The sequence below is a fragment of the Pleuronectes platessa genome, chromosome 9 (genome assembly GCF_947347685.1).
Source record: "Pleuronectes platessa chromosome 9, fPlePla1.1, whole genome shotgun sequence".
Taxonomy (NCBI): domain Eukaryota; kingdom Metazoa; phylum Chordata; class Actinopteri; order Pleuronectiformes; family Pleuronectidae; genus Pleuronectes; species Pleuronectes platessa.
Genome location: NC_070634.1, coordinates 17540940 through 17554441, shown reverse-complemented (window position 1 = coordinate 17554441; position 13502 = coordinate 17540940). Strand labels below are relative to the sequence as shown.

Below are 13502 nucleotides of genomic sequence, written 5' to 3'. Positions count from 1 at the left end.
TCATGACGGCCGTGCAGCACGGGGACTTTTAACCATCTGATTAAAAACTTACAAGCTGCTTTCAAGAAGTCTGTGAATGTAGTGAGGAGGAAAAGAGGATTTAGTTCAGCTTGAGGCCTGTACAGGAACGGATGTCAGTGAAAAGTACTTTATCATAGAATAAAATTTGTGTTAATATTTTATAGTATTTTGTCAGATGTGATATTGCTTTTTAAATGGGCCTATTCACTTTGCTATCAAACCTGGAGTATTGAATTGGACGTCTAATACTACGGCTGTTAAGGACTCAAGTTCAAGCGAAGAACAAAGATCCACTGTGCTTCAAATATATTACAAATCTTCTAAATGTTGCCTGAAGAAGCTGAACTTATTAGATAGTTATAAGTCAATGTAATAATGTTTACTTGTGTTTGATTGTATATGTGAAATCTACATTTCTGTGTTCAATCTTTATTTTTGTGTCTCAATGGAAGACTAAGAAACAAAAAGAATATTTGGAGTAACTCCTATTTTACATATGAAAGTAAAGACACTTGCATCTTTTGAGTATAAATGAGATCAGTTATTGGGGAGAAGTTCCAACAGAATCTTGGGAAAATGTGGTGAAAACACAAAACAAAATTCTAATTAATAAAAATACCAGCACCATATTCCCACCTGGTCAGTTCCCCCAAATATAGACAAACACTGATGGTTAAACAAAGCTTCCATCTTCATTTATATAACCCACATATCACTCAGAAACATGTTACACATATCAAGCAGTGATTTTTGTGGCTTTGAAGTCACAAGGGGATGATCACTTGATCTTGATTTTTTTTTTTAATGATCCAATATTCCACAGATTTTGAAGATAAAGAGAAAATTTGACGACGCCCTTAAACTTGGATTGAATCAGACAAACAAAAAAACCTTACCCTTTTTTCCAGGTGTATAACTTCTGACTAGCTGCTGAAATTCATTTAATCTCACACAAACATAGTTTTGGCAGCAAACTCAAATCTGGTTCTCTATTCAACAGTCAACTACAAAGACCACTGCAGTCTGACATGTTCCTCATCTGAAAAAACAGTCACCCTGACTGAAGCAGCTCTTTAAACAAACTCCTGAAAGTGACGGCACAGCCGAGTGAGGATGGAAATAACTCTTTCTGAACCAAACACTGACAAAATCTATTTCTGAGCCACATTTTAACACCTTGTTCAAATGGCTGCAAGTGTGGGTAGATATCTGCAAAAGTTTGCCATAAATATTCACCAAAAACCACACAGTAACTTCTTTTTTAATAATTATCGCTTTCGAGAAGATGTTTGCCTGCACCGTCTATATGAAAAGTTGTTGATTCAGTCTAGGACATGACCCTGTTTGTAAAACAAAGCTCCTGGGTGTCATCGAATGTCTGATAAGCAGGGCTCAGTTCGGCTCATCCTCAGGAGGACTCAACATGGACTGAATAAAGAAAAGGTCAAGTTTCCCTCAACATCTTTCACCTTAAATGTCATCATGGCAGCCAGGTAAAATCCTATAGAAGGAAAGTGTGAATGCAGTCAGTGGATCAGCATCACACTGATCAGTGCAATTACAGTGTTGTTTGCCTGGCCTGTACATTAGTGTGGCAATAAATTCGCCCAGGAGGCAGAGACAAGTCCTGCTCAGCAGAAGCTGTAGAGCCTCTTTCCTCTGAAACCTGACAGATGATTCAAGAGATCAGCCAACTGACCAAAACCAGTCTGCACTGTCCTCCGTCTGATCCCTTCAGACACATGCCCAGCCAATCAGACACTTACCTGCAAACTCACAGCAAACCAAACATACCTTCTGACAGATCAATTCACAACAAAGCAAAGATAAGTGCATTCATTCTTCTCAACAACTGCGATGAGCTGCGAGGCAATTCACATGCTCTGACAATGGAGACGGCTAAAAAAGAAAACACATAATAATGACAATTTTGAAATGACATCAAGGTATTTATATTGATACCAAACTAGAAGAGCTGTTCTCTCTTTCTAAGACCTGTCAGTCATAAACCAGAATCAATTTGTTGCATTTCACACACAGTATGAAAGCTGTATTTGTCTTACAGATGCAGAACAAAACTGAATGAACCACATGGAAGGTAACTGGTGTTGCTTCGTGTCAATATATATTATAAACCGGTTTGATTCTTCCTGTACAAACAGCCGGCAAAACCAACTGAAAACATTGAGACATGATCTATTCTAAATCCTCATGATTAACATGTTAGGAACTTTAAGTAGATAATTAACAAAATGCATCTTTCAAACATCCCCGTGTTAATATTCAATAAAACTCTACAGCCTGCGTACAAAGAGTGTTCTCATGCTTCCCTCTTACATCAATAGCATTAAAAACCCTCTATGATAGATCTAGGTGCCAGTTTCTTGTACAATGAGATAATAACTATTAACGGTAATTGGATACATAACACTTTAATATTCTAAACCCGAGTTTAATCCAGACTTTGGACTGTGGGCAGGAAATGGGCGAGAAAAGGGCTTGAGCTTAATCAGCCTATGAGAGGCGAGAGAGAGAGAAACATCTAATGAATTGCCTTTCATCAAAGCACAAAAGCCAGAGGGCCCTTGAGGAATGTCCCCTCTCTCTGAGGGACAAAGGAGGCAGGCCGGCGTCACGGCCTCACTGGGAAGCAGAATGTGCCGAGCTGTTTGTTAGTTTGCATCTGTCCATGGGACCTTTTCTCTCCCACTTCAATGTTTTCACACAGGAAAATCCCGACTGAAGCTGCACCAAAGCCACGTTTGTTACAGTGAGTGAGTTGGCTGACACCTTGACGAGGTGATCAGGATGAAGCAGTGGTGGTGGTGGTGGAGTTTCAAAAGCTCTGTCTCAGTGTATGACCAAGCAGAGGCAGCCAGTCAGTCACAGATACTTACTCATCTGCCGGTCTCCGTAGCTGATGGCCTCTGCAAGGGGGCTCCATCCCTGAGCGTTCTTCACCTTCACTGGTGCATTGTGGGCCAGCAGCAGGTGTGCACACTCTGTAGGAGGTCCAAACAGACAGGAAGATTATTACTTAACACTAACTTACATGGATGATAAGGTTTACTCATGGCATCGCAATTAGGAAAAGAAAGACACAAAAGAAAAAGCATGCAAATAAAAGACCAGCGACACAGACAACAGCAAAGGAAAGAGAAACATTTATATGAATGTGTCTTATGAACACGACTCTACAGATGCTACCATCACAAAGGTTGGAAAAACTCAGTCAAAAGCCCTGGCAGGTGCTTTCTGTTCAAACAAGAGGAACTGGAGATGTGTTTAAATCGAGCAAAAGCCAGGTGATGAAACCTGAATGGTAAATTTAGCCCCAATAAAAGATTTTTATAAAACAGAACAAAGAAGAAGTCTCCATCTAAACATCTGAAGGCGTAAGAGGCGACTCTTAGGTATCAGAAATTAATTTCCTTTTAACCCGAGATACAAAGAACATGGAGAAACAAGTGGAGAGAAAAAAAAGAAAAAAGACCTTTATTAAAACAATTGGATGAATAAGAGCTTATGGCTTTTCTCATTTCTCTATTTGATGCATCCACAATGCTGAACACACAATGTAAAGACAATGATGAAGGATAAACCTGCTTTAAGAACACACAGAGGACAAATTATTCCTCAGGAGATTTATAAGAGACTGACTTCACAGCCCTGCTTCTTGTCGGCCCATTTGACGTTGCTATGGTAACTATCACATGTAATTCATAATAAGATACTCCCACGCAGTCAAACAAGACAATAAACCCCTGGATACTAATTTGTCAACACTGACGCCAGGTCTAATTTTCCCTTCAGCTTGTCTTAAAGCAAGAACCAGTCAAAATGAACTAGAACTAGAATGACACTCATACCTCCACCACAAACAGTCCTCTAAAATTCAACAAACTCCGGTATCAGTAGATTGATGCAACTTGTGTAATCTCCTTTACAAACTAACAAACAACCCAACCAACAAATGGAGAGGGCTGGAAATAAAGTCAATTATAGGACACCATCAGTGGCTTTCATTCATTTTGTATTTATGCATATGTGCCCTATTCATTTCTGCTTATTGGCCAATCAAATGCAGTGATGGCAAACGTGACCGATCAACATGCGGTAGATTCAGGTACAGAGGACTGACTGGCCGCCTGCTGTAAACATGTATGATACCCAGCAGAGATTCTTCTTGTGGCATTGCTGATTTTAAAATAATCCTGGTTTTATACAGGGACAGATTGTATGTAGGATTGAGGTGACAGCTGACCCATTAACCAAGGAGCCATATGGGGCAAACATACTGCTGTAAAACGAGGGAAAGATTATCACATGGAAAACATCACACTGTACCGAGCTACCCTCGGAGCTGTGCGGGAAAACAGCCAGAGAGACTCATCTCTTTTTTCTGTGGCACTAACTGCAGCACACAAAAAATCCCTACTATGCCTCTGGGCATCGTGTCAACAAACTACAGCAAGGCACTAAAAAAACAGAAAGAAAATAAAACCTGTTGTTCGGGCTCAGCTGTCAGTTGTTTTTTAACGACAATTTGTTTTATTGTTGGCGTCTGTTGCGGCTCAGTCTAAGCACTGGGCAGGAGCAGTCGCAGCCCTGTGAGATGAAAATTGCCCAAATGCAAGAGCAGAGGCTAACTGCAAAGAGTCTGCCGCTGAGTGAGTAAGTGAGGCTGTTTGATCGGCCAGGCACTGATCTCTTAGTCTGACAAAAGCCGCACACAAGCCTCTCAATATACCTGGTTACTGCCCTCGTGTTCAGACCTGTTCCTCTGCTACACGCCAACATCAATACTATAGAGCCAACCTGGTGTCCGGAGGCAGAGGGAGCTAATCTTGCCCTTTGAAAAATCCAGCACAACACACAGTCTAAACTAGCACATCACCTCAATGATCCACATACCAACCATGTTTTATTCATACGAGAGAGGCCAGCGTCTCATACATTCTTTATGACGGAGAGGAATACATGTAGAACCTCTTCCTAATTAAACATTATCCTCCCAACAAAGAGCAGAGTGGCTGTCCCAGCGGTGTGGTTACACGGGGATCAAAAGGCAGGTTTTTGACAGCACCCAAAGTATTTCAGCTACATTCTAGCAACAGCTTTGCCTTAACTTGCAGCTCACCCCAGGGTTGAGAAAACGAAAATGAACAAAGACAGGCCAGTGGGAAGTTATTGTGTTCGCACCAGGGGAGCGGCTGAAGTTCAAAGACTTGGATCGTGACTCGTCTCAATTCATCTTCTCATTATATTTCTGCCCAACTCGCTGTGACGTGATCTGCATGTTAAGTGCTTTAGATCGTCCAAAGTCTGACTACCTCCAAAAGATCGATTAATACACATAATATTGCAGGATTTTACAATTATATTTGTGCCTGTTCTAATTGTTCATTCCCTCTGCCCAGCGGGTTATTGACGCAGTCCATCAAACCACAGTATTTCCCACTCCAGGTCGGAACTTCAACTCGGAAGGTAGGAGGATATATATTAGGACTCCTGTCCTTAAATGTGTTGTACACATAGTACTGTTCAATTACTGTCTGTGGACATTTTACAGAGCCTCTGGTATGTGTGAAATGCCACATAATGCGTTATTATGAACTTTTTGTAAGAACAATAGCTAGCTGGCTAATGTAAACATTGTTCCCGTGCTATTAGAACGCTATCGACTCGGCTTATTCAGGTGTGACATCATTCTGAGGGCCTGGAACGCGGGACAAGGTTTCACCCATGTCTATTTGGTTGATGGTTGGTTTGTTTGTCTGTTTTTAGCATGATAACGCAAAAACCATTGAACGAATTACCACTGAACTCTGGGAAAGAATTACGTGAAAATCCAGGATGAAGCCATGATATATTGGTGTGGATCCAGGAATCTTTTTATACTTTTCATTTTGAGATAGGGCGTGTTTTTGACATTTTCACTAATCGAATTTGATTCTGGTTTCATAAAGGGGACTGTTGGGCCTTGGCTGAGGTATGCACTCTAATGAGTGCCTCTCTAGATGATCTCTTGTCCCTCAGTAGCTCTACATTAAAGTTCCAGTTTCAGCTCTTTGATGACTCATCCTGTACTCGTTGGCATTTAATATTTTTAACTCCTTCCCAGTGACTTTAAATTCCTCCCGTTACCTACACTGTCTGATCCATTGGTCAAATCCACAGGCGTAGAACTCCTTGACCACAGAGAGACAGCGAGCAGGCTTTTTTCACGACCTCCACATTGAGCGGGTTGATACTGTCAACTCTGGTGAGGGGGCGTGACACACTTTCTGCCCCATTGGCTACTGTACACGCCAATCAATAGCTGTGACAATTTCCTCCACAACTTTGTGTTTTTACTACACACACACACACATGTGAGGAAATAAAAAAAAAAATCACCCTAACAACATCATTAAATAAAGAAGCTGTGCTGGCCCCAGAAAGAGTGGATATCACTGCAGAGTGCATCACAAAGAGGTCTGCATCAGCAGAGAAAAAAGGTCAACCTCAGTGTGAATGCATTAGTCCGCTCTGTGCCCAGGCTCAGGGTGGAAGCAGCTGATAAACACAGACGGCAAAGTGAACGAGCGCTTGCCTTCTGACGTAATGCTCCCATTCCCTCTGGCCTTTGACCTATATATCATCCTGCTAAATCCAATGATTGTGTTATATAATGGCAACATTTAGCAGATATACATTACATAACCATGAAGAGACCACTCAGGCCAAGTGCCCTGAGCTACAGACCTGCCCTCGCTTCTGATTATGATTTGAGACATCATCATGCATGCACAGTGTTTCTACCAGAGGTTTTCTGTGTTTCAAATGTCCTCCAGCATGAATTTAATCCAGGAGCTATATGTTTAACGTTTCACCCTCAGAGACAATAACAGCAACCATCTGTTATTTAACAATGCAAACAGACCGATGCTCTTAGATGATACTCTTTTAACAGCCTCAACAAACAGGACATGTAGCCTCATCCACTGGCACCAAACTGAGTGCATCATGTGTTTTGTCACTTCAAATATTTCACTTTTAATCAAATACTGCATGTTATGAGCTCTGACATACTATTTACTGTAGCCGCAAGAGCATCCAGACATGTGGTGATACAATGTGTGAGCAGTACAAACTGCACCTAACTGGACCATGCCTCTCACCCAATGTCAGCTGGGATTGGCTCCAGCTCCCTCCCCCAACCCTTAATGAATAAGCGGTATAGATAGTGCATGGTACGACATGCAACAGCTGTGTACACAGTGAGAGTTACCAGGTTTTTATTGACCAGTTATCAGATATCGATCCTGGTGAGAGGTACATTTTAATCGGTTATAGGGCAATGTTATATCTATATAATACAGTTTGTATGTGTATTCGTGCAGAATTATAGCGAGAAAAGAAACAAAACAACTCCAGCTCATTCATTACAATCAGATCGGATAAATAAGGGTGGATACATTAACACTTATCCTATAATTCATTATCCACGGGTTGCTGTCAGATTTATTCGGATATGCAGTTGTGAAAGTATTGATATAAGGAAGTCTCCTGGTGGGTTTCTGCGTTAATTGCGTGTGCAGCAGCTGCACGAGTCACATGCACCTCTGTGAGCGAGGGAGAGCAGGGTGGAGACACTAAGTGCTAATCTAATGCTGCACTGTGTGCACCGACTACACATGGGACACTCGTCAAGAAGCTCTGTGGGCTGTTAAAGCCCCGACCATCACCACTCATACTCATCCAGGCTGAGTGCGTCTATAAAATTGCTATTTTGCTCAATTCTTCTCCATCGATCACACACCCAGCGACTGAATCAAACGGGAGTTGGATTGTTTCCAACTCTGAGGCAGAACTGAAAACCCTTAAACATCTCCTTTCTGTTTTTTTCAGACTGAACCCAAACCGTTGATACGTTTTCTCCACAAACAAATGATGTTAATGTTCTGGACATTGTGACTCTAATCTTCCCTCTTGACTTAATGGGCTGATTATTTAGTGATGACCTGACTTTGTTATCTCGTATCACTGAAACCAATTTAAGATAGCTCATCATTTTATTCTAGTAACCATAGAAACAGACATCAAAGCTAAGGAAAACTTGATCTTTCTCCGTCGTTTGATGTGACATGACAGGAAATGGGCTTCAGGAGAAAAACTGTTTACACAATGACATCATCCAAAAAGAGTGACAGTGTTTAGTGTAGTGTTTCATTTTCAGAAAAAGCATTAGTGCTCCATTACAAATTGTGAGTCAGATGGTGACTTGAAGATCCATGAAATAAAAAACACATCACCAATTCATCTTTAATAACATGTTTGAATCTCTTCTTTTCCTCCTTCATTTACTGTTTTCCTGGACGTTTGACGATCAGTCTATGAACAGAAAATGAACCTGCAACCATTTAGGTTATCATGTGTTTCATGCATATAGTATTGTATTAAGCTCATAGTGACGTCTTCTTCTAAATGGGATTTTTCCCCTGTAGAAGTGTTAAGCTCAGAATTAAAGTAGCTAAACAAGAATCAGTGTCATCATTTGCCTGGGTAGACACACATAAACCAAGACCCATAAAAAAAAGAGAGCCTTGTCCTCTCTATCCCAGCAGGGCAGCCACACCCAGTCTATGATCTCATGCTGAAGCCTTCACCATGTCTGGCCCGAGCCTCCCTGGAGGACAGAGGCAGCAGAAGGGAGGAGATAGGCAACCTCATTAGCACGATCAATTCCATAACATAGCATCTACACTGCACTGGGGCAAGCCATAGTCCGAAACCCCCATCGGTGGTGGCATGGTCTCTACTCTGGCGAAAGGTATTGAACTTTGTGAATGGGAAATCGATGGCAGCCCGTGTGCCAATGGGTTTCAATGACGAGAACTAAACAAATGGGGGCTGCGCGACACAAGACAACCTGCGCTTGAACTGCTCACAACAGCCTGCTGCAAAAAGGAGGGGGAAATAAATGTTTCAATAGCACGTTCCGAGGTCTCCTCGTGAAATAAACGCGTGCATCGGCTCCCAGAGGGTGCAGTGCATTAATGTTTCATGCACATGCTTTCAGTCCAGCCAGTGCAATTCAGCAGAAAACAAAATCACAAAGAGATATCTTTTAAAAGCCTTGATACGTGATATACTTCAAAACAAACAAAGCAGGATACAAGTCAATATCTGAATGATTTGCTGCCTTCTCTGTTTCACAACCTAATAAAAAGTCAGTTAAATAACTCAACTAAACGAAAACAACTTCTTATCTCAGTTAGTGATCCTCTGCATCAGCTTCAAATCATTAGTCTTTAAGCCAGTAGTAGAAGCTCAGTCTGAAGAGACTCAGCGAGGATCTTATTTCTTGCAGTGTCATCATCGTCTAATCCTCACTGATTAAATATGTTCTCATATCCTCTGTGAATGTATTAAATAGACAATCCAGATACTTTTGTCCATGAACAAAAACTCTATCTTCTCTTCTGGGATTTGTGTGGTGATGATCTGTGACAAATGTTGGATGATAAATGCACAAACAGAGAAAGACTGAAAGCGAAACAGGCAAATGAACGGCATCACACACAAAAGACATGCAGCCTGGGAGAGAGAGATTCATTTAGAAAGCCACAGAGACAGACACATAGAGAGAGACAATAATAGACCACGGGGAGGTGACTCTTTTAACACTTCTCACCTTTGTTGCCCATCATGACTGCGAGATGCAGCGGTGTGTTTCCTGTTGAAGAAATAAACAAGAATTTTTCAGCTGTGTTTGATAAGCTCAGAGACGTCAGCATTTTGCGGCTATGAGTCACATTTATGGTGAATCAGAAGTTAAAATTAGGAGGCACATTCTAATAAACACCAAATGATAAGTGAAGTGAGACCCAATTGTGTTTTCTCCGGCCATGTCAAGCAGTATTCAAACTACTGCAGCCCCCAGGCAAGGAAGTGGCCTATTAATGACACAAGGTAAACGGGAAGGTCTGCTCACACATTCAGAGAAAATAACATTTACATTAGGTAAAGGGAGGCACAGGTTTTCTTCCCAGGATGTGAAATGTGCCTTGTAAGCACTGGAGAATCCCTCAAGAGGAAGACACACGGCCCGCTCAGCTACTCCAGAGCACCGTTTCCAGGGAGGCCACCAGATTGGAAAGAGGGCCCCACCTGCTAGTGGCCCTAGTGTGGTTGAAAACAGAAGCTGGAGATCAGCTGGAGTCCAACTAGATGTTGTGATTAACTGCATAGAGGAGTGCAGAGGAACAACAGCGGCCATATCTGTGCTGCATTGCTGTGTTGTCAGAACCACCTCTACTTTCTCCAGACACTTTATATTTAATGGCAGCACTGAAAGCATCCCTTCTACCAGAGGAAAAAAGTTTCAACAACCGGTCTCCGCTCTGAAAACAATTGATTTGATTTCAACAGAGCAACAATGTGCTTTTCTTTTCAAAACCAAAAGCCTGGTTTCAATAGATAACACAGAACTTGCTGTCAATAGTTATTATTTGGTTATGGACTATTTCTTCTGTTGCGTAAAGAGCCTTTGGAGGCAAGAGGCAAACTTTTTAAGTCTAACAGTGGGGGGTTTTCTCCAGACACCAAATTTATCCAGTTTGAGAGAAAGATGTATTTTTTTTCCCCATTCTGATTGGTCAATTGATGGACTGCACATATCTATTAGTTGACTGGACCTAACACACAACTTTAATTTATCTTTGATAACTCCAATTTTACAAGCACTGATTACAAATTTGAATGAATCATTAATGATAATTGGTAGCTGCAGTCGTGTTATAACTAACCCTAACCATGGTCTGATTCTGATAATGAAACAGAAGGTGAGAAAATATGATTTTATGATGATGAGGGTGAATCAGTAACCACCCATGTTAGTGGTTTACAGCCATTCATGTTAAATTAGATTTGCCATAGATGAGGCAAAGTGCCAAGGAGAAGGGTGGCATTAATAATAAGCATTACTTCTTTGTCCTTACACTACTGGCTGTTACTCAAAGGGTGTACTGATGTATTTCAGTGGCTCGGTGCATCAGTTCAGCTTTAGCCTCAGTGTTTCTCTCCAAGAGGCGGAATGTGTGGGTGTGAGTAAACACAAACTGCTGCCACTGAACCACACCAGTCCACAGCGAGGTGAGCAAAGCCTGCTGGAAACTGCAAGTTCAAGTTCCACAACAACAACAACAGAGGCAAATGTGTCTCAGGTTATTGTCAGAGCTTTGACTTACCAGACAGACCAGATTATTCCACTGACACAAGTGCAGGGCACTTTCTGTCTCCACACACACACGTGTGAACCAGAACAAAACAATGCTGTTGTTTCACCAGCTCAGGGAGTGTCTCTGGAGATTGGGCCAGTATCTGAGCAGACTTCGTCCTGTAGAAGATATGCTACCGGTCATGGGACAATGCATCAATGTCTAATTTTCGATTGTTTCTTACACCAGAAACAACAATCAGTCAATTAATCAATTGACAGACACTTTGTCAAGCAACTATTTTGATTATCTTTTCATCATTCTGAGTAATTTTTTTAGAAAATTTGGATTTTGGAGGGTTCATTTGACAGAGTCTGTCACCTGAAAACATCAGAGCTTTGGGGAAGATGGATAGAAATCACAATATTCAGAATTGAGGACATATCTGATGATCCGATGAATCAATTGATAAAGACAATAGTTAGCTGCAGCCCCGGTTGTGAATAAGCAGGAGTTTCCCTGCTGCTGGTCAGAGGACGCACAGATGAAAACCATCGGTCACTTTTCTGTTTGCTGACCAGAAGAAACTGAATGAATAAAGTTGCACGGTGGATGAATTAAACAGTGACCCGGGCCTTGACAGGGAGCAGCCTCGTTTACTTCCAGTGCTGCCGGACACTCAACGGCCTGTAAGCTACAAACTAAGCTCCACTGCACCTTGACACAGGAGCATCGTGATGGAGCCCTTTCCTCCAGTGTGATGGGGAAACAGGTTCACTCACCGTGCACGTCTTTCTGCGCGATGTTCTGCGTCCGGATGAGCGAGGACAGGCGGCGGACATCTCCCTTAAACACGCACTCGTGCACCGGAAAGTCGTGGCCGGTTCGGATGATGGGGTTCTTGTTGTTGTCATCGATGACATCCGATGTGGACAGCGCGTTGGTGTTGTCGTTAATCTGCTGGTTCTGCTGCTGCTGCTGCGTGGACGACGACTTGATCAACTTGTGATTGCTGAAGATTTTGCTCGCTCGGCTCTTGCCGCTGGTCTTGGAGGCGGCGAAGGTCCCGGTGGCCGCCTCCTCGTCCGGCTCCAGGAGGTCCTCGTCCTTGCTCGGCCTTTGGTCCTTGCGCAGGGAGCGAACCTTTTCCCCGGTCATTTTCCCCCAAACCCGACGCCGCTAACGGAGCAGAGGGCGTCTCGTCGCGGACGATGACCCTCCGGACCAACCGATGCGAGCCGCCAGCTGGAAGTGTTCGCGCACACGCCGAGAGCCGCACCGCATGAAAACACTTCCCGCTGACACTGGAGAGTGTGAAGAAGGAGAGGAAACGGAGACGAACGGGTCGCAGCTTCCGTTTAGCGCCGGTTCTCTAATGAAAACAAACAGTCCGATCCCCTCCTATCTTTCCAAAGCGTCGCTGCTCAACGTCAGCGGCTCCAGTGGACGAGGAGATCAAGCTTCCGCCTCGTAGTATCGCGAGATTTCCGAAGAGGTTACCATTGGTCACATGACTGTCCATGGCTCCTATGTATACACAGGGCCGGCCTTGGCAATGTTGGCGAGATTTCAAATTCGCGCCCCCCAACATACACACGTAAACTGTCATGCATCCCGTTCAGTTCTTTTTCTTTAAATCCATTCTTACATTTCGTAATTCACACTTGGCCTCCAGAAAGATATTACATATGCACAGACAAGTGATGGGAATCCGAAGCAGTTTTTCAAGACATAGCACACCTACACTTTGAAAAGTGCATGTTTCATCCATATCCATCATTCATATTGTGTTGTGTAGGACTTTGAAGGAAGTTTTCTCCTGTTAGTACAAAACTGCATATCAAAAGCAGCATAGAATGACACGGACACACACGATAATTTGTCCATTCTCTTAGAGAGCTTAGTTCCGCATAGAAAACCTAGGTGGTGTGGCCTAGTTGGTAGCGTGATCGTTCTCCAACAAGAAGGTCGCAGGATTGATTCCCACTCTTTCACATCTTCATGCTAGACTTTCAAACTTTCAAATTACAACTTCATCAAAGTGGATAACATTTCTCATTTGTAGTGGTCTCTCTTGAACAATTTAGAAATAAAAAGATATCAAAATAACCAAAGACTTATTAAAAAAGAAATAATTATCTCAATTATAAATAGAGATTTGTGTACATAAAAATAATTATCAACTTAAAGTGCCCTCTTTCGGGATCATAACAAAGATTTGTTCTCAAACAGAACTTATGAACTTAATTTTTAACACTAATTATCTTTCTATCTGCG

At 42.4% G+C, this 13502-nt stretch overlaps 1 protein-coding gene across 1 annotated transcript in view; it reads right to left on the bottom strand.

Moving 5' to 3' along the window:
• Window positions 1–12680, bottom strand: part of LOC128448076 (ankyrin repeat domain-containing protein 13C-A) — a 30096-nt gene extending 17416 nt beyond the window's left edge. Inside the window, exons 1-3 of the mRNA XM_053430624.1 lie at window positions 12008–12680; window positions 9701–9742; window positions 2919–3023 (exon numbers count right to left, since the gene is read on the bottom strand). Of these exons, the coding sequence (XP_053286599.1) occupies window positions 2919–3023; window positions 9701–9742; window positions 12008–12383 (523 nt within the window). The 5' untranslated portion in view covers window positions 12384–12680. The remainder of the gene's footprint in view (window positions 1–2918; window positions 3024–9700; window positions 9743–12007) is intronic.
• Window positions 12681–13502: the final 822 nt, after the last annotated feature.